This window comes from Felis catus, chromosome A1 (assembly GCF_018350175.1).
Source record: "Felis catus isolate Fca126 chromosome A1, F.catus_Fca126_mat1.0, whole genome shotgun sequence".
Classification (NCBI taxonomy): Eukaryota; Metazoa; Chordata; class Mammalia; order Carnivora; family Felidae; genus Felis; species Felis catus.
The window spans coordinates 14172525-14193766 of NC_058368.1; the positions used below are offsets into that span (position 1 = coordinate 14172525).

Here is a 21242-nt window from a genome sequence, read left to right on the forward strand (position 1 = left end):
TCATGCTTCACTCAGAATTCAAGTACAGAAGCAAACAACAGCATCTGGATTTTTCTCCTTTTCGTAGGTTTGCTCTTCTCATTCTTACTCATCTTTCCTTAAAGGATGGGATTACTTTAGCTGGGAAATCATAGGACATGATCCTGGAGATAAGAAGGAATGAATTAAGTAGACATGAAAAAGGAGCTCTGTCCATCTATATTCACTAAAGTCAGACATAACTTACTGTGATTATTTTATGACTTCAGGTAGCCTTGTCTTTGCTAGCTATTTTATTCTAATTTACTAGTAGTAAATCTTCTCACTGAAACAGTTATCCTCCAAGTGTGTTTCCTGGATCAGCAGTAGCAAGCCACCTGAGAATGTGTTAGAAGTGCAAATTCTCACAGTACACCCAAACCTGCTGAATCAGAAGTTAGGGGGATGGGGTTCTAGGAGTCTGTTTAACCAGCATTACAGATGATTCTAATCTACACGAAAGTTTGAGAACCATTGTGTTAAAAGAAGGTTCTAGGTTCAGGAATAACGGAGTAAGGGAGAATATTGAAAATTCTGTTTATCTCCGGCAAGTCTTCACAGCTGCACCCGAGTCCCTTTCTTGCCTCGAGTTGTTCCTCCAGAATAGTCTTTGTGGAAGTGCTCACACCAGTTTTCTGAGTTTTTGTCTAAACCTGTTCATCCAAATAAGAGAAGAAAAAGTCAAATAGAAGTGCTAATGGTGAGGCTTTGAGTACACAAATGAATCAGATCATGCTATTTCCAAGTTAAGAAAGAAGGAATCCTGTCTGTTCCCTTATCCCTATTTAATCATTTCACAATGCAGTTCTTTAGTTTTAAGTATTAGTAATATATGGAAAATTATTCTGTGATTAATAACCTTTTTGGCATTTATGTTTTTCCTCATACGTAGCCAAAATGTTACTTAGCTTTGTGGCTGAACTTTTGTTTTGAAGCATTGTTCAATTTTTTGCCATAGATGTCTTCGATGTAGAACAGTGTGTGTTCATCTACCATTGTATTATTATAGTGATTTTGCTTTTTTAAGTCAGAGCCACATTTTGTAAGAGTAAATATAGTTTTGTTGTATTCGAAGTAGTTGTGATAAGAGCTACCGTGACTGACCTCTCACAGTGTGCCGGGTACTTTTCTGTGCACTTTACATGCCTTAGCTCATTTAATCCTCACCAGTCGTACTCCAGTCATCTTCATTTGGTAGGCAAAGGAAGTCTTAATGTCCCACGCTCCCCTAGGTCGCCTCAGAACCAGCATTCTAGTCCAAGCAGTCTTACTTCAGAGCACTTACTTCTAAGACAGAAAGTTAGATGTTACCAGATTATTTATTTGCTTGGGCAGAATTATTTTCTTCACCTCTGTTCTTTTTTTACATACACTACTTAAAGTATTTTTAAGAATGTCAAATAGTGTTTATATAAGGCCATATAATTTAATGAAATAATATAAATCATATTACAGGGATCAATAACTAAAAGTAAATGGGCTTATGAGGTGGAAAATGCCTACTTTAGCACAGCAATTTAGTTGTATTACAGAGGATTCTAGTTACTGCGTTATTAGTCTAGCCTTCCAGGGAATTTTTAGGTAACTCTGGCGAACAAAGGTTAATTCTTTGTAACCGACATAATGATCCCTGTAGGGGGTGTTCAAAACAGCTCTCTTTCATAGATAGAAGGATAGTCACAGAAGACATAGAAGAACAATTTTTCTTGATGCTCCTTAGAGCTACGAGCAGAGTCTATGGCCCTTGCGGGTTACACAATCCCAACAGCTTTTCACAGAATAGTCATTCCACGTTAGCTGAAGTCTTCAGAGTAGCCTTATGTCTGATGTGAAACCGTACAGGGTGTCCCTTCTACTGAAACTGGTACGATTCCATGGGTTAGAATTGTATTTTCGTGATTTTTCAAGATTTTAATTTAGAAGTAAACTTTATTTGACTTTTTATATTGAATTATATTTACTAGTCTTTATGTCTTAATTTCAACAGCATCACTGCAAAACTTGAAAGAGCTTTAGAAAAAGTTGCTCCTCTTCTTCGTGAAATTTTTGTAGACTTTGCCCCATTCCTATCTCGTACACTTCTTGGCAGTCATGGACAAGAGCTATTGATAGAAGGTATGATTTCTCTCTCTATTCTAATTATTTTAGTTTCCTATAATGTATCTCTTAATCATGACGTAATTTGTACTTCTGGAGGAATATTTATTGCCAAAAGAACGTAAAGACATTGCTTCCACAAATTCGAATACGATACTCCTGTATGCTTTCTTCTTATTCATTTTTTAAGAATAACATGTTTTCACAGTCAGTGCTAATAACAGAATGGAGAAGTGTGAAAAAGTGTTGGACTAGGAGACTCTGGCTCTTACAAACCTAGTCTACCAGGGGTGTGGTGTAGCCTTCATTAGACGGTGTGTGTCCTATGCATTACTCTCTGTAAGAGCCGTGCTTCTGCAAGTGACTTCTTACTCCCCTAACATTTGTAATGTGACAATTCTTCACTGAGAAAATGTAAAGAAATACTTAACCTGGAGTTGATGAAGTTGTTGTCTTTTACTCAACAGCAGCTTCAATGGAGTGAGGAGGGAAACCAGATAAATTAATTGTTGTGAAGATTTAATTAATGCACCTGTATTAGGAGAGCAGCTTTGAAAATATGGTTTTCTGAAGCCTTACTTCTTTAACATGTTTGTTTTATAAATATTCATGAGCTTCAGAAAGGGGTAATCTCAATATCTAGATGATCCTGTGAGGACATAATGGCCGTAGGTACTGTTCCTTGGATTTAGCAGCCTTACGTATATATCCTTTTGCTTTTCACTTTCTATTTACTGTCATTTTCCTGTGACTGTTCTGTCATTGTCTCAACTGCTTTTACACAAGAGAGGCAGTAATAGTTAATAACTTGACTCGGTTAGCCTAGAAAGTAACTTAGAAAGTTACATCCTTTCTGTAAAATGTAGTCAGTGATAGCACCTCCCTCCCAGGGTTCTTGTGAGAATTAAATTATATAATGCCTATAAAATGTCTTAGAACAGTGACACATGGGTGAGCTATTCATTTAAAAAAAAAAACAAAACACTGAGTTCTTGTTCTAGGCCAAGCATTTTCTTAGGTACTTAGAATATATTCGCATATCACAGACGAAGATGTGGAATCTACAAAAGAAAGCAAGTGAACAAACAAACAAAAGCAGAAACAGACCCATGAATACAGAGAACAGACTCTTGGTGACCAGAGAGGAGAGGGGTGGGGAGATGGGCAAAATGGGATTGGCAGACACAGGCTTCCAGTTATGGAATGAATAAGTCACAGGGATGAAAAGTTACAGCATAGGGAATACAGCGAGAAGTATTATAATAGTGTTGGATGGTGACAGACGGTGAGCATAGCATAACATACGAAGTTGTTGAATCACTATGTTGTACACCTGAAACTAATCTAACGCTGCGTGCCAACGATACTTTAATAAAACAACAACAAAACACACCTTAATTAAAAAAATATTCCCTGCCTTGAGTTTATATTCCATCAAGGAGAGGTCACTTAGATAAACGTTAAACACAATAAATAAATTATATAGCATGTTAGAAGGTGGTAGATGCTACGTTAAAGGATAAGTCCAACACGGGTTTGGGATGATAAAAACAGCAGGGTCAGGTTGCAGTTTTAAAGAGGGTGATTTATTAAATAAACCGCAACTTGACCCTGCCGTTTTTATCATCCCAAACCCTGTGTTGGACATATCCTTTAACGTAGCATTTACCATCTTCTAACATGCTATAGAGTTTTAAATAGACCAGTGGTAAAAAGTACATTTAAGCAAGGACTTACAGGAGGTGAGTCATACACCTTACTAGAAAAACATTCTAGACTGAGAGAATATTTAGTGTAATGACCCCATAATATGTGTTACTTTACAATAAGAAAAAAAATCAATAAACATTATTGAAAAAATAAATCTTAAATGTTTCCTCATTCACTTAAAGTCTTTCTTCTGTATTTATGTATGTCTTTTCCAAAAATGATTTGGCAAACTTATACAAGAATATATAAATAGTGGTCAAAATGCTAAAATAAATGGAGGATAAATTTAGAAATGTTAGCATGGGTCCTGTAGTGTTATTAAAACTGGAACACAAATCAACACTAAGTTTGCCAGCAGCCAAAGCAAAGAAGGAATTATTTTAAGTTATTAAGACTCACATTCCTGGTTCCTCAGTGACGGTTTGTGACAATTTTAAGCTCTAAGGAATTACAGCCAGATAACTATTAACTGCTTTATGTTGATCAGGCAAGACCCCACATACGTAGCCCCTTCCCAGAATTTGCCATGATCAGACACCTGGTCTGTTTTTTTTATTTCTTCTAGTGCTGCAGAAGGAAGGTAGAAGAAAGGGCTGGGTAGGTAACTGAGAGCTGTTTTTCTTGGGCTTCCCTAAGTTTACCTAAAATACTCTGAATTGAGTACTCTGAAAGAGTATTAAGAACATGCCTCTTGGATTTTTAAAAAATAACTATGCTAAAGATGAAACATTGGAACAAGGTATATATTGAAAGTTCACCTTGTTTTCATCTGGCAGAATACAATTTTATGTTCTAACTTTTTGGCATCCAGAGTTTATCATATTTTTTAAAAGTATGTAGATGTTATGTTCATATTCTTTTTTGTGTTAACATTACTTAACTTAGTACAATATAGCAAATGTTAGAATTTTAGGTTTAATTTTTATTTTTTTAAATAGAAAGTTGACACACTTAGGATATGTCCTCCAAATTTCTGCCAAACTATACATTCCAAAAACCTAGAAACATCTGCTGTATAACAGAACAACATTCTATATCTCTCACAATTTAGTTACAACTTTCCTTTTCAGACTCAACTAGTCTCCATTCTCTTGCTATAGAAAACATTAATTATTGAAAACAAGTTACACAATATCACATTTCCTTGTGTTTGTACAACTATGTCTTCTGCATTGGATCTCTTTCCTTTTTTCTTTCCCCCAAATTGTTATCATCCTTTGAATCCAGCTTCTTATTAATGTCCTCTATTCTGTAATCCTGTGTTGTTTTATTTATATAATTTTAATAAAATCGTTCCTCACTTATAAATAGGAAGTATCTTATTGTTTATGTTACATTGCCTAGCTAATAATATTCAGTATTTTCTCTATACTTGACTAGAAAATTATTTTTGTTACTAATAATTTCTGGAAGAGGTAAGTTTTGAAAATAAGGTGGTAAGACAGATAAAACGTTGTGTTCTATAATAAGAATTCTCCGTATTGATCAGTCATCCACAGTCACGAATTAGCTGCTATGCTCATCCAAGGTGTATTCTTGCTTTCCACCCTGGTCTCTGAAATACATGCCCTTTCATGTTCTCATTCTTGAACATGTACTCTAGATCATTCTTTTTTTTTTCCCCCTCTCCTCCATTTCCCTTCTTTCTCTAATTTGAAACACTTCCTCTTCTCTGAGAAGAAAAACTATCAAACTATTGTAAAGGACTCGGGAGATTTACATGATAAAAATACCTTTATGCTAGCCATTGACTTCAAAAAGAGTGCTTATGATGACTAAATCTCATTGCTTTGACTTTGTCATATATATCTGAGTGGTAGGAACAAAGTTGGGTTTAGGTAACTGAAGATACTTGAATGTTATGAAAAGGGAAGGCAATTATTCTTAATTTCAAATAAGAATTTATTTGAAGTGCATCTTTGTTGTTTTATATTCATTGTTAATTTATACTTGTATTCATTTGGTTTTTTATAGAATAATTAGTCATTGATATTTTACATTGTCTGTGTCCTTTAAAATACAAGCTAAAATAGTGTCTTTCAATGATCTTATCTATCACTTTTTTAGTCAACCTGTGTTAAATTACTATCGAATGATTCTAGAGTACTCAATGTAGTTCTTACCTTTTAAGGTCACTCATTGACAGTAGCTATTTTTATATACCTTTCCTGTGTTTCTCTTGGAAATAATTAAGGATTTTTGAAGATAGCAGTTATTTAGAACTTAGTGAACTTTATATAAGAATAATTATAGCTTTTAAATCTGTGAACTAATGCATAAAAATTAGAATAGATATATAGGCAAGTATCAAAATCCACCAGCTCAGGGAGACAAAACAACTGTTAGTCCAAAATTGTTATATTTATTTGACTTGCTGCACTGATGGAGGATACACTTCACAGGAACAGTGTGGCTTCTCTTAGAGTTTGGATTTAAAGGTGTAGGTCCAGTTGTACATTGGGGGCTGACTGTCAGGAAGCAGATTAGACCTTGCTCTCTATGTCTATATGCTCTCTATCTCATAATATCTCTATTATGCTCTATTTATACTCTATTACTATCAGTTAAGATTGGGGTGGATGAGAAGGGTGAGGTTGGATGTAATCTATAGGCTGCCTCTTTTAGAAGCTCTACATATAGGTTGAACATCTTAGAAAGAGATGGTAGCAGTGCAGAAAATGTTACACTAAAGCGTCTGTTACTCTTTTAGTGACATAAATAAATATTCTGTTAAGTCATATAATACTCCAGAATATTTAAATTTCTAAGACTAACACTTTTAAAAAAAATAGCCTGTAATTTTCACTCTACCAAAAGAGAACATCACTGAAATGTTATTATAAAAAGAATGATCCTGATCAAGGAGGCCATATCACCCTTGAATCATTCATAGTAACAGTATGGCCAAATAATTAGAAAAACTTGCGTATGTTTAATTCAAATATTATAGATTAAAATATCTGTTCAGAAGTTATTTTAAAATGGCAATAATACAAAAAAATGAACATGACAAATTCAGTGTAGATGGCAATGGGGGGCGTGCTTTTTAAATAACCCTGAATTCCTCCATGAAAAACAGACAGAACCCTAGGCTTTGAAAAAATAATTACAACAACAAATGAACATTTACAACAAAACTAGGTGACAACGTATCCCACTGAACTCCAAAATATGACCGGGTTGAGACACAACACCTACAGGATAACACATGGATCAGCAGAGGCATGGTAGAAAGTGGTGGGAAACAAGACAGCATCTGAGGAAACTGGTCTACGAACACTCACTGGAAAACCCAGAGGGCTAAAACCCAGCAGCTAGAATAGAGAGGGTTTTTACACACTGTAATAGCAGATGAGTTGAGGGGTTCCATGGTAACAACGGAAGGGGCTGAGCCGTGTAGGACCCATGAGAAATTCACCAACCTGAGTTATCTTCCAAGACAAAGTCCCACAAGGAGAAGAAACTACTATGAAGAGAACCCAAATGGAGCAACAGAAGGGCAAGAGAGACAAAGAGAAAGTCTTCGTAAAACTGGGGAACACCAGGGCACCTAGGTGGCAGAGTCAGTTAAATGTCTGACTCTTGACTTCAGCTCCGCTTGTGAGATGGAACCCTGCATCAGTCTCTGCACTGAGCACAGAGCCTGCTTGGGATTTTCTCTCCCTCTCTCTTTGCCCCTACCTCCCCTCCCCCGCCTTTCTCTCTCTCTCTCTCTCACTCTCAAAATAAATTTTAAAAAATGGGGAAGATAAGCAGAGCTAATAGATGTCAGAAAGTACGCTGTCATATTTTTTTAAAATGACATGAAAACAAACAGAAGAGGGATCTCTAGAACCTGAAGAGGGAAAAAAAAAAAAGCTATTCTAAGAGTTTGGGTAAGTTAATGTCACATAAAATAACCAACAAAAAGTATCCTAATCCCACAAATTACAACAAGAAAAATGAGAATAAGTAGAATAATACCCTCTCAGCCCATGAAAGCAGGACAGAAAACAGATGAAAAGTTTTTAAATGAGCTAAAAAGACATCAGAAAATAATACAGGATATGAAAGAACAATTTATATCAGAATTTAAAGAATTAGAGAATCTTATAAATGCGGTTATAGAACTTAGGAAATAATTTGAAATAAAGAAAAATTATTTTAGAAATGAAGGTTAAATTAGAAGAAATAAAGAAGTGTATAAATTCAACAGTTAAGTCTGTAAGAGTAATATAAGGTAAAAAAGGAGAAATAATAAATATTAAAAAAGTTACTAAAGGGAATGGAAAAGATGAGAGTGAAAAGGACAGATTTAGATTACTATAAATATAAATATAAATATAAATATAAATATAAAGAGTTTCCAAAGAAGAAACCAAATAAAAGAATAGCAACATAATAAGACCATAATTCAAGGAAACTCCTGGAATTTGAAAAAAAGAGAGATTTTAAATATATATATATATATATATATATATATATATATATATATATATATATTTAAAAAGCACACTGAATATCTGAGAAAATTACTCAAATGACCAACACTGAGACACATTCTAATAAAATTAATGAATTTTAAAGAAAAAGAAAAATAATCTCAGGCATCTAGATAAAAATACAAATTAACTTGGGGAAAGAGAATCAAATTGTCATCATAATTTTTGATGGACATATTTTCTACCAGAAGAAAGTGGGGTAGGATATTTAAGATACTCTAGGAATGAAAATGGCAGCCAAACTGGCTTTCATGTATGAAAGATAAACAGATAAACTGTTACAATGAAAGAATTCAGGGAATATTATTCCTATTAGGCTCTCCTGAATAATCTACTGTAGAATAAGTATCAGGCAACCTAAGTGACTGGAGAGTGTAAACATGATAACCCATGATAGCCATCAAGTATACATGTGTTTAGACAACTAACTGAACTAATTTGGCTATATGGGAGAGAGTTATAGTAGTATATAATGGCTTTATGCCCTGAAAACTGAAAAAAGGAGGAGGACAATAATTATATTTGTGGTGGCATTACTGATATTTTTTATAAAACTGTTACATAATGTTACATAAAACCAATTAATAATTGTTGATATTGTAATTATTTTATCTTGTGTGCCTGAAAATTAAGATTCTCATTAAATCTCTTATTAGTTTTGAATTTGAATGGGATATTATAAAAGCTAAATTATTATCTGCATGCACACACACACACACACACAAACAGACACACATTCATATATGTACTCTAGTTCTGTCTACTGTTTTGCCTAGGAACAATGACAAGTTAGTAGCAGAGAGTACATCTGGATTCTAGATTGTAGTCTTGAAATATCATTTACCACTGAAAGAAACCAGTTTTTGGAGAAATGAATGATGCCAAGGCTAGAACAGTAAATGTTCATGATTTGCCTGCAACATTTGGTGATACCAAAACCAAGGAAAATATCAAACACTGTCAAAAGTACTCAGGACCTAACTTGAAGACACTCTTATTGGCCAAACATGGGGCATTTTCAACATCAGTAGGTATAATAACTGCAGTGCATCCAAATGCATGGATATGTTAAATATGTAAGTTGTAAGACTGATTTTTAAAATGACTTGGTTGAATTTAGAAGATAGGGAGCCAATTCATTATTTTGAAAACTGATCAATAAAGGGAAAAATTTGTCTTGTTATTCCTTTGTAAGTTATATCATTTACGTTATCCAATCATTAATGAGGGAAGTCTTCTTTTACAGAAATATAAATATATCTGATAAGTGATAGATTTTTGGGTTAGGTCATTAACATTTAGCATCCCCTGAGAAATTAATAGACCTTAGCATCAATTGCTGCTAACATCACAGAAGGAGAGACAAGTAGATAACCGGATGGGAGAAAGCTCTATCATCCATCAAGACTGACTGAGTGACCGGATGAATGGATGGATGAATGAATAAAGTAAAGCTAAATCTGATTGAGATTATATACCCAATATGTTAAACTACGCCATAAGAATTCTGCCATCAAAATTAACACTGGTGGAAATTCTATACAATAAATATCTTGGTTCCTTCAAAATAATTTATATAGGGAAAAAAGTGATAGAGGGGATCTGTAGCTTAAAAGAGCATTAAAAGATATCTCAAAAAATTAATAAAACTGAATTGTTTATAGCTATAACTATCATTTTTGGGTCATAAGCTTTAAAAAGAAAAATCAAAGTGATTATCATAAAAATTAGGTAATGATTTGTTAAAAAGAAGGAGAATAGGGGCGCCTGGGTGGCGCAGTCGGTTAAGTGTCCGACTTCAGCCAGGTCACGATCTCGCGGTCCGGGAGTTCGAGCCCCGCGTCAGGCTCTGGGCTGATGGCTCGGAGCCTGGAGCCTGTTTCCGATTCTGTGTCTCCTCCCTCCTTCATGCTCTGTCTCTCTCTGTCCCAAAAATAAATAAACGTTGAAAAAAAAAAAAAAAAGAAGGAGAATAACACAAGACACATGGAGGGCTTCTGGGATACTTGGCAAAAGTCTGTTTCTTCAGCTATGTAGTGGTTTTAGTGATGTTCATTTTAAAATAATTCTTAATCTATGTTTTATGCATTTTACTTATCTGTGTTGTATTTTACAGAAGAATTTTAATGTTCTCGAAGGAGAAAGTTATAAGAAGCTTTTATTGACATTAAGACATAAGTAACACTGACTATATCACGTTCATGGTAGAAAGATGATATCACAAAGAAGTAATTTCTGTCCATGATAATCCATCACTTTCAATAAAAAAAATTTTCAGAAAATCTCAAATTATTTTCATGGAATTTGATGAGTTTTTCTCTTAAATTTCTGTAGTTGAATGGAGGTTGAAAAAAACCAACATAATTTTAAAGATGAACAAGCTGTTATAACTTTAAAGGTGTGGTAGTGGCCTGAGCTAAACAGATCAGGCACATTCATTCTCTCTCTGTCTGTCTCAAAATAAATAAAAAGAAAATATGTGTAGAATTTGTGCAAAATAATTGAAAAGGGGATTAAAGCACATCATTAAAAAAAGTTAAACACAAAGAAAGGCAGTAAGGGAGCAAATGAGGTACCAAAATGCTTTAAAACAGACAGAGCACAATTTGCAAAATGACAATAGTAAGTTCTTCCCTATCAGTAATTACTTAAAAAGTTAAGTTTATTAAATGCTCCAATCAAAAGACATAGATTGAATGATTTACAAAGAAAAATGATTCAATTAAATGCTGTCTACAAGAGATTCATTTTAAATCCCAGCACACATACACAGATAGAAGATGAAAGAGTGGAAAAAAGATATTCCATGCAAATAGTAACCAAAACAGAACAGAGGTAGATATACTAATATAAGACAAAAGAGACTTTTAACTCAAATGTTTAAGGATACCACCAGTTCACTGGTGTTATATGTAAGTGATGAATCACCAAATTCTACTCCTGAAATCATTGTTACACTATATGTTAATGAACTTGTATTTAATTTAAAAAACAAAAATTAAAAAAATAAAATATCATTAAAACTCACAATCTATAAGCAGATAACTATAAGTTAAATTGTGAAATACCTACATAATTAAATCTTAAGCAGCCAATAAAAAGCATCATATATAGAATGTTGTCTGATCATTGGAATCTCCTGGTGTGTTATAAAAGCATAGGGCTTACCCTAGACTTACTGAATCAAAATCTCCATGAGGAAAGAATGGATATATATTTTTTCATCAGGCTGCCAGGTGATTTTTATGGTGAGGCAAATACATGAAATTCTTTTATAGAAAATGTATGTTCATTGCTGAGAGAATAAAATGCTATCAATATATACCATTCTTTAACATTCTCATAAAAATAATAATTAAAAAGAAACAGAAACTCAAAAAAATATATACCACCAGATCCACCAGATCTTCTCAAAATTTTCTAAAACACTGAAATTGAAGAGAAGTGAATACCTTCAAACTTACTATATGAGGCCAGCATTTCCCTGACACTGAGACCAGACAAAAACATTAAAAGAAAATTCAGACCCAAATCCTTTATAAAAACTGATGCAGAAATCCTCATCAAAATACTAGCAAATCAAAGTCAGCAGCATATTAAAAAGGATTATACATATGACCAAGAGTGATGTATTCCTAGAACCCAAGGATGGTTCACATAGGAAAACCGATATAAATGTAAGACACCACATTAATAGAAGGAAGGAAAAGAAAAAACCTACAATCATCCCAATTGATGCAGAAAAATGATTTAACCAATTCAACATCCTTTTATGATAAAAACACTTAAACTAGGAAGAGAGGAAAACTAACTCAGCATAATATAGGCCATATATAAAAAAATTAAAAGCTAACATGCTTAATGGCAAAAAAAAATGAAAGCTTTTCCTTCAAGATCAAGAGCAAGATAGGGATGCCCACTTTAACCACTTCTGTGCAACATAGCACTGGAAGTTTTAGTAAGAGTAATTATGTTAAAAAAAGAAAAGGCATCAGGGGCACCTGGGTGGCTGGGTTGGTTAAACATCCAACTTTGACTCAGGTCATGATCTCGCAGTTCATGGGTTTGAGCCTCCCATTGGGCTCTGTACTGATAGCTCAGAGCCTGGAGCCTGCTTCGGGTTCTGTGTCTCCCTCTCTCTGCCCGTCCCCTGCTCATGCTCGCTCGCTCTCTCTCTCTCTCTCTCTCTCTCAAAGATAAACATTAATTTTTTTAAAAAAACATCAAAATTGGAAAGGAAAAAGTAAAATTATCTGTTTGTATATTACATGACCTTATATGTAGAAAACCCTAGATATTCTACAAAATATTTGTTAATGAATTCAACACAATACAAAATCAACACTTCAAAAATCAGTTGTATCCTATAAATGAACATTGAAAAATACAAGAAGGAAATTAAGAAAACAATTTACAATCACATCAAAAAGAGTAAAATATTTAGGAATAAACTTAACCAACGAGCTAAAAAGAAAGTCTTATAAACTGAAAACTATAAAACACTGATGAGAGAAATAAAAGAAGAAACAAATAATTGGAGAGACAGCCCATAGCCCATGTTTATGGGAAGACTAATATTGCTAAGATGTCAATATTACCCACAATCTACAGATTTAATGTAGTCTCTCTCAAAATTCCAGTGGTGCTTATTGAAAAATAACAAAATCTATACTAATATGAATATGGAATCTCAGGGAGCCCCAATTAGCCAAAACAGTCTTGAGAACAAACAAAGTTGGAGGTTTCCTTCTTCCTGATTTCAAAGCTTATTACAAAGCTACAGTAATCAAAGAGTATGGTACTGGCCTAAACACAGACTCATAGACCAATGGGATAGAATCTCTGGCCCAGAAATGAACCTTTGCATACATGATCAAATAATTTTCAACATGGATTCCAAGACCATTCAGTTGGAGAAAGGACAGTCTTGTTAACAAATCATGTTGTGAAAACCTGATGTCCATATATGAATGAATGAAGTTGAGCCCTTAACCTTACACCATGTACAAAAATTTAAACAGATCAAAGACCTAAATTTAAGACCTAAAACTATAAAACTTTTAGAAGAAAACATAAAGATAAAACTCATGTTACTGGATTTGGCGATGGTTTCTTAGATATGAAACCAAAAGCACAGGGAACCAAAGTAAAAATAGATAAATTAGACTTCATCAAATTTAGAATCTTTTGTGTACCAAAGGACACAATCAATAGTGTAAAAAGGCAGCATACAAACAGGGAGAAAATATTTACAAACCAAATCTATTGAAGGTTTAATATTGAGAATATATAAAGAACTACTACAATTCAGCAAGAAAAACATAAGCAATTTAAAAAGGAGCATATTAAAGCCACAAGGTATCACCTCACACCCTTTAGAATGGCTACTATCAAAAACCCAGAAAATAAAATGTTGTCAAGGATGTGGAGAAACTGAAAACCTTGCATACTCTTGGTGGAAATGTAAAATTGTGTAGCCAGTATGGAAAACAGCATGGCAGTTCCTCGAAATATTGGAAATAGAATTATCACATGAATCAGCAATTCTCCTTCTGGGTGTGTATCTATAAGAATTGAGGGGTGCCTGGGTGGCTCAATTGGTTGAGCGTCTGACTTCAGCTCAGGTCATGATCTCACGGTTCATGATTTCGGGCCGGCCCCGTGCCAGACTCTGTGCTGACAGCTCAAAGCCTGGAGCCTGCTTTGGATTCTGTGTCTCCCTCTCTCTCTACACTCCACCCCCACTCAAAAATAAAAATAAACATTAAAATTTTTAGAAGAATTGAAAGCAAATGTCAAACGTGTATTTTTACACTCATATTCATAGTGACATTATTCAAAATACCCAAGGGGTGGAAACACCCTTAGTGACCATATATAGATGAATGGATAAACAAGATGTGGTCTATAAATGCAGTGGAATATTATTCAGTCTTAAAAAAGCGAGAGACTTCTGACTTGCTACAACAGGGATGTACCTTTGGGGACATTATGCTAAGTGAAATAAGCAAATAACATAAAGACTGTATGATTCCCTTTATATGAGATATCTAGAATTGTCAAATTTATGTATACAGAAAGTAGGATAGTTGCCAAGGGATGTGGGAGAAACAGGGAGTTGTTTAATGGTAATAGTGTTTCAGTTTTGCAAGATGGAAAAGTTCTGGAGGTTGCACAACACTATGAATATACTTACGAGTTAAAAATGGTTAAGATAGAAATTTTTATAGAAAATTTTCTTTTTTTAAGAAAAGTGAAAAGTTTAGCCACAGACTGGAAAGATGTACTTCTTTTTTTTTTAATATATGAAATTTATTGTCAAATTGGTTTCCATACAACACCCAGTTCTCATCCCAAAAGGTTCCCTCCTCAATACCCATCACCCACCCTCCCCTCCCTCCCACCCCCCATCAACCCTCAGTTTGTTCTCCGTTTTTAAGAGTCTCTTATGCTTTGGCTCTCTCCCACTCTGACCTCTTTTTGTTTTTCCTTCCCCTCCCCCATGGGTTTCTGTTAAGTTTCTCAGGACCCACGTAAGAGTGAACACATAGGGTATCTGTCTTTCTCTGTATGGCTTATTTCACTTAGCATCACACTCTCCAGTTCCATCCATGTTGCTACAAAGGAGCATATTTCATTCTTTCTCATTGCCACGTAGTACTCCGTTGTGTATAGAAACCAAAATTTCTTTATCCATTCATCAGTTGATGGACATTTAGGCTGTTTCCACAATTTGTCTATTGTTGAGAGTGCTGCTATAAACATTGGGGGACAAGTGCCCCTATGCATCAGTACTCCTGTATCCCTTGGGTAAATTCCTAGCAGTGCTATTGCTAGGTCATAGGGTAGGTCTATTTTTAATTTTTTGAGGAACCTCCACACTGTTTTCCAGAGCGGCTGTACCAGTTTGCATTCCCACCAACAGTGCAAGAGGGTTCCCGTGGAAAGATGTACTTCTAACACCAATAATTGAAAAAGATCGAAATCCAGGTTACACAAAACAGCTACCAATCGATAAGAAACTCGTAATTCCACAGAACAGTGGGTAAAAGGCAAAATCATTTAATTTGCAGATGAGGAAAATGCAGATGGTCAGTAAACATGTAAAAGCAAAAGTTCAACCTCATTTTTAATCAGGTAAATGGTACAAAATATGTCTTTGTATCCAGTTAGTTAAAAATTTATATTTAAAACCCATCCCATTGGCACAAAATATATATTTTTTAAATCCATGTACTAAGGGTGTAGAATCATCTAGTGGGAGTGTAAATTAATGCAAACACTTTGAAATATAATTTACTTATAAATTTGAATTTGTAAGTTGTATTGACTCAGCAATTTCATGCCTGTGTTTGTACCGTGAAGTAATTTTTGCATATGTACACAAGCAGATGTAAATATAAAATATTTATAGCAACACTGTTTTTGCTGAGGACAAACTAGAAGCAAACTGTTCACTAACAAAAGAGTGGACAAATGAATGGTATGGTTGTGTATTACAGTACTATGCAGTAGTGAAATGCAATTTTATAAAAACATTTTTGACCAAAAGAGCTTGTATAGTACTGTATCTTATATAGAAATTCATTAGTATGTGGCAAAATTTTTTAAATGTGACTCAAAATGGTTCATTTATAATTGTTGTTGTTTCTAGGGAATTGGGATCAGGGAAGATTACACAAGTGCTTCGGGTCTATAATTTTTATTCCTTAAGATGGGTGTTGATTATCATTACATTACCAGAGGTCAACGCACTGTGGCTTGACAGCCAAGTATACCATCCACCTGTTTTTGTAAATAAAGTTTTATTGGAATCCAGATATGCCATTGTTTTATGCATATAGAAACTACTTTTATGTTGACAGTGGCAGAGTTGATTGATTTAGCCAGAGGCTGATATCCCACAAAACATTTACTGTCTGACTCTTGTAGAAAAAAAAATGACCCCTGAACTGGACCAATATCTATACCAATATGCCTTTCAGTATTCCTAACAACAACAACAACAAAAATACTAAAGAAATAATGTGTTATGATTGTTAAGATTGTTATCTTGACACTTCTAATGAAGTTATAGAGGCTCTTTGTGGATGAAGAAAGGCAAAAAGTCATGAATACAGTTGATTGATTCCCAGTTAATTAGTTTTGGACATGGTTTTGGAAATTTGTCAGGTCACATACATTATTTGTTTCTCAAAATTCAAGCCATAATATTACCAATTATGCCTTATAATTTACTATGTCTCCCCTATAACCAAGTACTTATCTAAATCTTTAGTTAGCTAAAAATAATGAATTAAACATGACCTTATTGGGGTGCCTAGGCGGCTTGGTCGGTTAAGCAACCAACTTCAGCTCAGGTCATGATCTCGCAGTTCATGAGTTCGAGACCCATGCTGGGCTCTGTGCTCACAGCTCAGAGCCTGGAGCCTGCTTCAGATTCTGTGTTTCCTTCTCTGTCTGCCCCTCCCCCTCCCATGCTCTGTTTCTCTCTCTTCCAAATAAATAATCTTTAATTTTTTTTTAAGAAATGACCTTATTTTTTTCTATCTTTTTGAGTAAATGATAATAGTGTACATAAGAACTTTATGCCTAGTTAAAAGCATTTAGTTATTTGTTCAATTCTAATTAGGATCTTCGGGGGTAATATTTTTATTATAAAACTCTTAAGCAATTAAAATTATATTGTAAAGCCTTCAAAAATATAAGTTTCTATAGTTTTTATTCCTTTTGATAGCAGTGTCAATATAAATAATACCTTAAGGTTTTTTGTTTTGTTTTGTTTTTTGTTTTGTTTTGAGAGAGAGGGAGAGAGCATTACTGTGCACAAGTGAAGGAGGGGCAGAGAGAGAGAGAGAGAGAGACAGAGAGACAGAGAGAGAGAGACAGAGAATCCCAAGGAGGCTCCACACTGTCAGCATAGAGCACAACATGGGGCTCAATATCATGAACCATGAGGTATTATGACCTGAGCCGAAATCCAGAGTTGGGCTCTTAACTGACTTAGCCAACTGGGTGCCCCTAGGGTTTTTTTATTCTTGAAATAAGAACTGACAAATTTTTTTCTAAGTTAAAAAAACTCACAGTTCAATTAACCATCTTAATATTATATCTTTTGCTTATTATAGTTGTTGACATACTACTTTGAGTTTGAATTCTCTTATTTAAATTTAAAAAATATTCAAAATTGATACAGCAAATATATTTCATTCCTTGGGGGGGGGGGGGGGAAGATGCTGTCACAGTGTTCTATCCAAGGTGTGAAATAGAGAAATCCAAACTGGATTCTGTAAGTCAAAGGCTCATTAAAAATTATAGATGTTAACATATTTTTTTAATGTTTATTTATTTATTTTGAGAGAGACAGAGACAGAGCATGAGTGGGGGAGGGGCAGAGAGAGAGGGAGACACAGTATCTGAAGCAGGTTCCAGTCTCCGAGCTGTCAACACAGAGCCTGATGCGGGGCTCGAACTCACAAACCATGAGACCATGACTTGAGCTGAAGTCAGAAGCTTATCCGACTGAGCCACCCAGGGTCCCCTGATTTTAACATATTTTTGACACTAACAGTCCTGAATTTTCAGTTTTACTCTTGGTAATTCTTGCCAGTATCTTTTTATCTATTTAAAATATTGTCTATATAATTAATTTCTGTACCACTGAGAGATGAGATGGTGCAGTAGTCATCTAATTTTTCTCAAAACTTCTATTAAAATTTACATTTTAAGAGTAGCAATGGACAGGACAACAGTGGTTATGTCTAGTGACTGAGATATTTTTAAGAACATTTTGTGGTTTGTTTCAATTTTTACACAAATTTGAGTTTTTAATGCACAAGATGATGGTATAGCCTGAAGGAAATGGAAAGCAAACTTAAGTAATTCCTACTCTAGACAAAGATGAATCTAGCAACAACAACTAAAAAAAAAAAAAAAAAAAAAAACATTTCTAGGGGCGCCTGGGTGGCGCAGTCGGTTAAGCGTCCGACTTCAGGCAGGTCACGATCTCGCGGTCCGTGAGTTCGAGCCCCGCGTCGGGCTCTGGGCTGATGGCTCAGGGCCTGGAGCCTGTTTCCGATTCTGTGTCTCCCTCTCTCTCTGCCCCTCCCCCGTTCATGCTCTGTCTCTCTCTGTCCCAAAAAAAATAAATAAGCGTTGAAAAAAAAATTAAAAATAAAACAAAACATTTCTGAAGAAGTTACATATAGAGGATTAACTGTATTTGAAACTCATTCTTAAGGGATAAAAAATTGTAGCATTGACCTTGTGAATGGAAAGATGGATAATTACGTTTTGTCAGTTTTTCACAGAGATCTGATTCATGAAAGAAATTGAATAAAGGAAAAGTCTCCAATTGTTTTTGTATTTGAATGAATAATTTAAATTTTCCAACATCAGATTGTGAGGTACCAATCTAACACCAGTTATCTTATGCAGGAAGTCATCGTATACATAAGCTCGTATTCATAAGTTTTGTCTCTCACAAAATGGAATTGTAAGCAACTTTTACAGATTTTCATATTTAAGATTTTTTCTAATGAAATTTGCCCGTGACGCAAATTTTCATTTTAATGAATTCAGCATTTCTCTTTGTTTTCTAGATGTATCTTAAATCTGAAAGTACTCTGGAACAAGAGTTTGCAAACTTTTTCTTTAGAGGTCTGGATTATGGACCAACAAAAAATCTCTCTCATATATTCTTTGTGTTTTGTGTTACCTGTTTTCACAACCCTTTAACAGAAATGTAAAATCTGTTCTTAGCCTATTGGCCATACAAAAACAAGCTGCAGGCTGGATTTGACTGTAGTTTGCCAACCCCAGGCTAGAGTAAGAGATGATGGCATCATCAAAAGAAAAATTAAATTTAGATACTATTGGTAACAATAGTTTTTATTTTCATTTAATTGGCTGTGTTTATTATACTATATGATTCTGGAGCTTGAAAGTCTCATGGTTTCAGAGGTTCCTTTATGTACTAAGCACTCACAAGATTTTCCTTAATAAATAGTTATAAACCACTTTTTATTTATTTTATTCATCACATAGTATCTTGGATACCAGGATTTTTTTTTTTTGAAAAATTTGTTTAAAATAAACATAAGTTTCTTTTAGGTGAAAGCCAAGATTGTAGCATTGACAACCACAGTTCAGTGGAGTGTTACTTAAGATTATATTGACTGCAGATTGCATTTCTCTTCCTGTTTTTGATTATTACTTTTGATAAGTTTGGTTAGCTGATACTCAGGTATCATTGTCCATTCTTTGCATAATTCTATTTAAGCGACAGTGTGTATATTTAGTTCCTAGAGGGTTTTTTTTTATAATTTTTTAAACGTTTGTTTATTTTTGAGACACAGAGACAGAGCATGAGTTGGGGAGGAGCAGAGAGAGGGAGACACAGAATCTGAAGCAGGTCCGAACCCACAAACTGTGAGATCATGACCTGAGCCGAAGTAGGGTGCTCAACTGACTGAGCCACCCAGATGCCTCCCTAGAGTTGTTATTGATGTTATTGTAAGAAAATAGTCACTAGCACTTTAGGAAAATTTCACAAATGTATACCAGTAATGTTTTCTGTAACATTCCATGTTTTTGCAAATGATCCATTTTCATATGAGGGGGGAATACTTCACTTTTTGTGCTAGCTATCCCAAAATTTAGGAATTTATAATCAACCAGTTTGATTCAAGCAAAGTATTTTATGTGCAATTTAAAATTTTTTTATCTTCCTAAATTATTCTTTGGAGGTATTTGTTGGTATATGAGGAGTGGATCACTTTAATTTTTACAAATATGATAGTTAAGTGGCATTTTATCAAGGGATCTTATTATATCAAATAGCTATTGAAAAATTTTAAATACCTGAGTTATTTGGGTTGTCAGAATGTCAAGAGATCACAGTATAACATAACGTTAAGAAATTATCCTTCAGAAATGACATCTTCCAAAATGTTTTCACATGAATCAACAAGATGGAAAAGAGATTTGCATGATTGATCAGCTATATCACTTGACTTAACATTGACAGTCAGTGCCTTTACAATTGTGACAGCCAGAATGCCTTCATATAAAAATTATAATCTATTGTGAATATCAGAATATCTTTTGGTATCTGTTCCATAGTATACAGTATATGTTTAAGGATTTTACTTTAAATGCAGAAGATCCTTCCTTAACTTCTCTGTGCTTTCAAAAAAGGAGAAGTCAAATTAAAACCTGTGAAATAACAAGGTGTCTTTAGTCAAGATTGAAGCTTTTTTAGAAATGTTGGTTAAATATAAAGTCCTGCATAAAGTTTGTCTCCCTGTTGACAAATAGGGAGAAAAGGGCAGTGGCATAATGGTTTGAAAGAAAAAGGTCTAAGATATTTAGTGTGATTTCCTCTTTTTTGTCATGATAGAATAACAGTTGTAGAGTGGATTGCCCTCCAAATGTAACCACTAGAAAATTGGACAAAATCTATAAACCAACAGTTTTTTAGATCTTGGACAGGAGGCCAATGCGAACTATAATCCCTGAGAAAAATGGAAATAATTTCATTGGATTCAATGATCTCCCTGACATTTTGCCTGGAGGCACATTCTAGAGTGTTGTAAAAGAAAGGGAATCTGAAGTAAAAGCAATCTTGCTGATCTGAAGAGATGATGATTGAAGGACAGGAAGTTGTGCAGCAGAGTTTCCTAGAGGAGGTTAGCTCTGCAGTAAAATAGTTCCAGAACCTTGTGTATGGGCCCCTTGAATCTTTGCTGAATACCAAACAGCACATATATAGAAAGCAATTCCACGAAACCTGGCAAAATATGACCAAGGGGCTTCGAAGTGAATAATTTCCTTAACTCACAGAAGAGAGAGCACTGTTCTAGCTCCGCCCAGCCGGAGTGGTGAGTCCTCACAGATTATTGGGGGCAGTGAGGAGAGAGTTCAGAAGCGTTAGAA

General features: G+C 34.5%; 1 protein-coding gene across 12 annotated transcripts in view; it reads left to right on the top strand.

The window, feature by feature from the left end:
- The window catches only part of NBEA (neurobeachin), a 684640-nt gene that overhangs the window by 285273 nt on the left and 378125 nt on the right, over positions 1-21242 (top strand). For all 12 annotated transcript variants that reach the window (XM_023250717.2, XM_023250724.2, XM_011286341.4 and 9 more), the window contains one exon: positions 2006-2133. In XM_023250717.2, coding sequence (XP_023106485.1) covers positions 2006-2133 — 128 coding nt within the window. The remainder of the gene's footprint in view (positions 1-2005; positions 2134-21242) is intronic.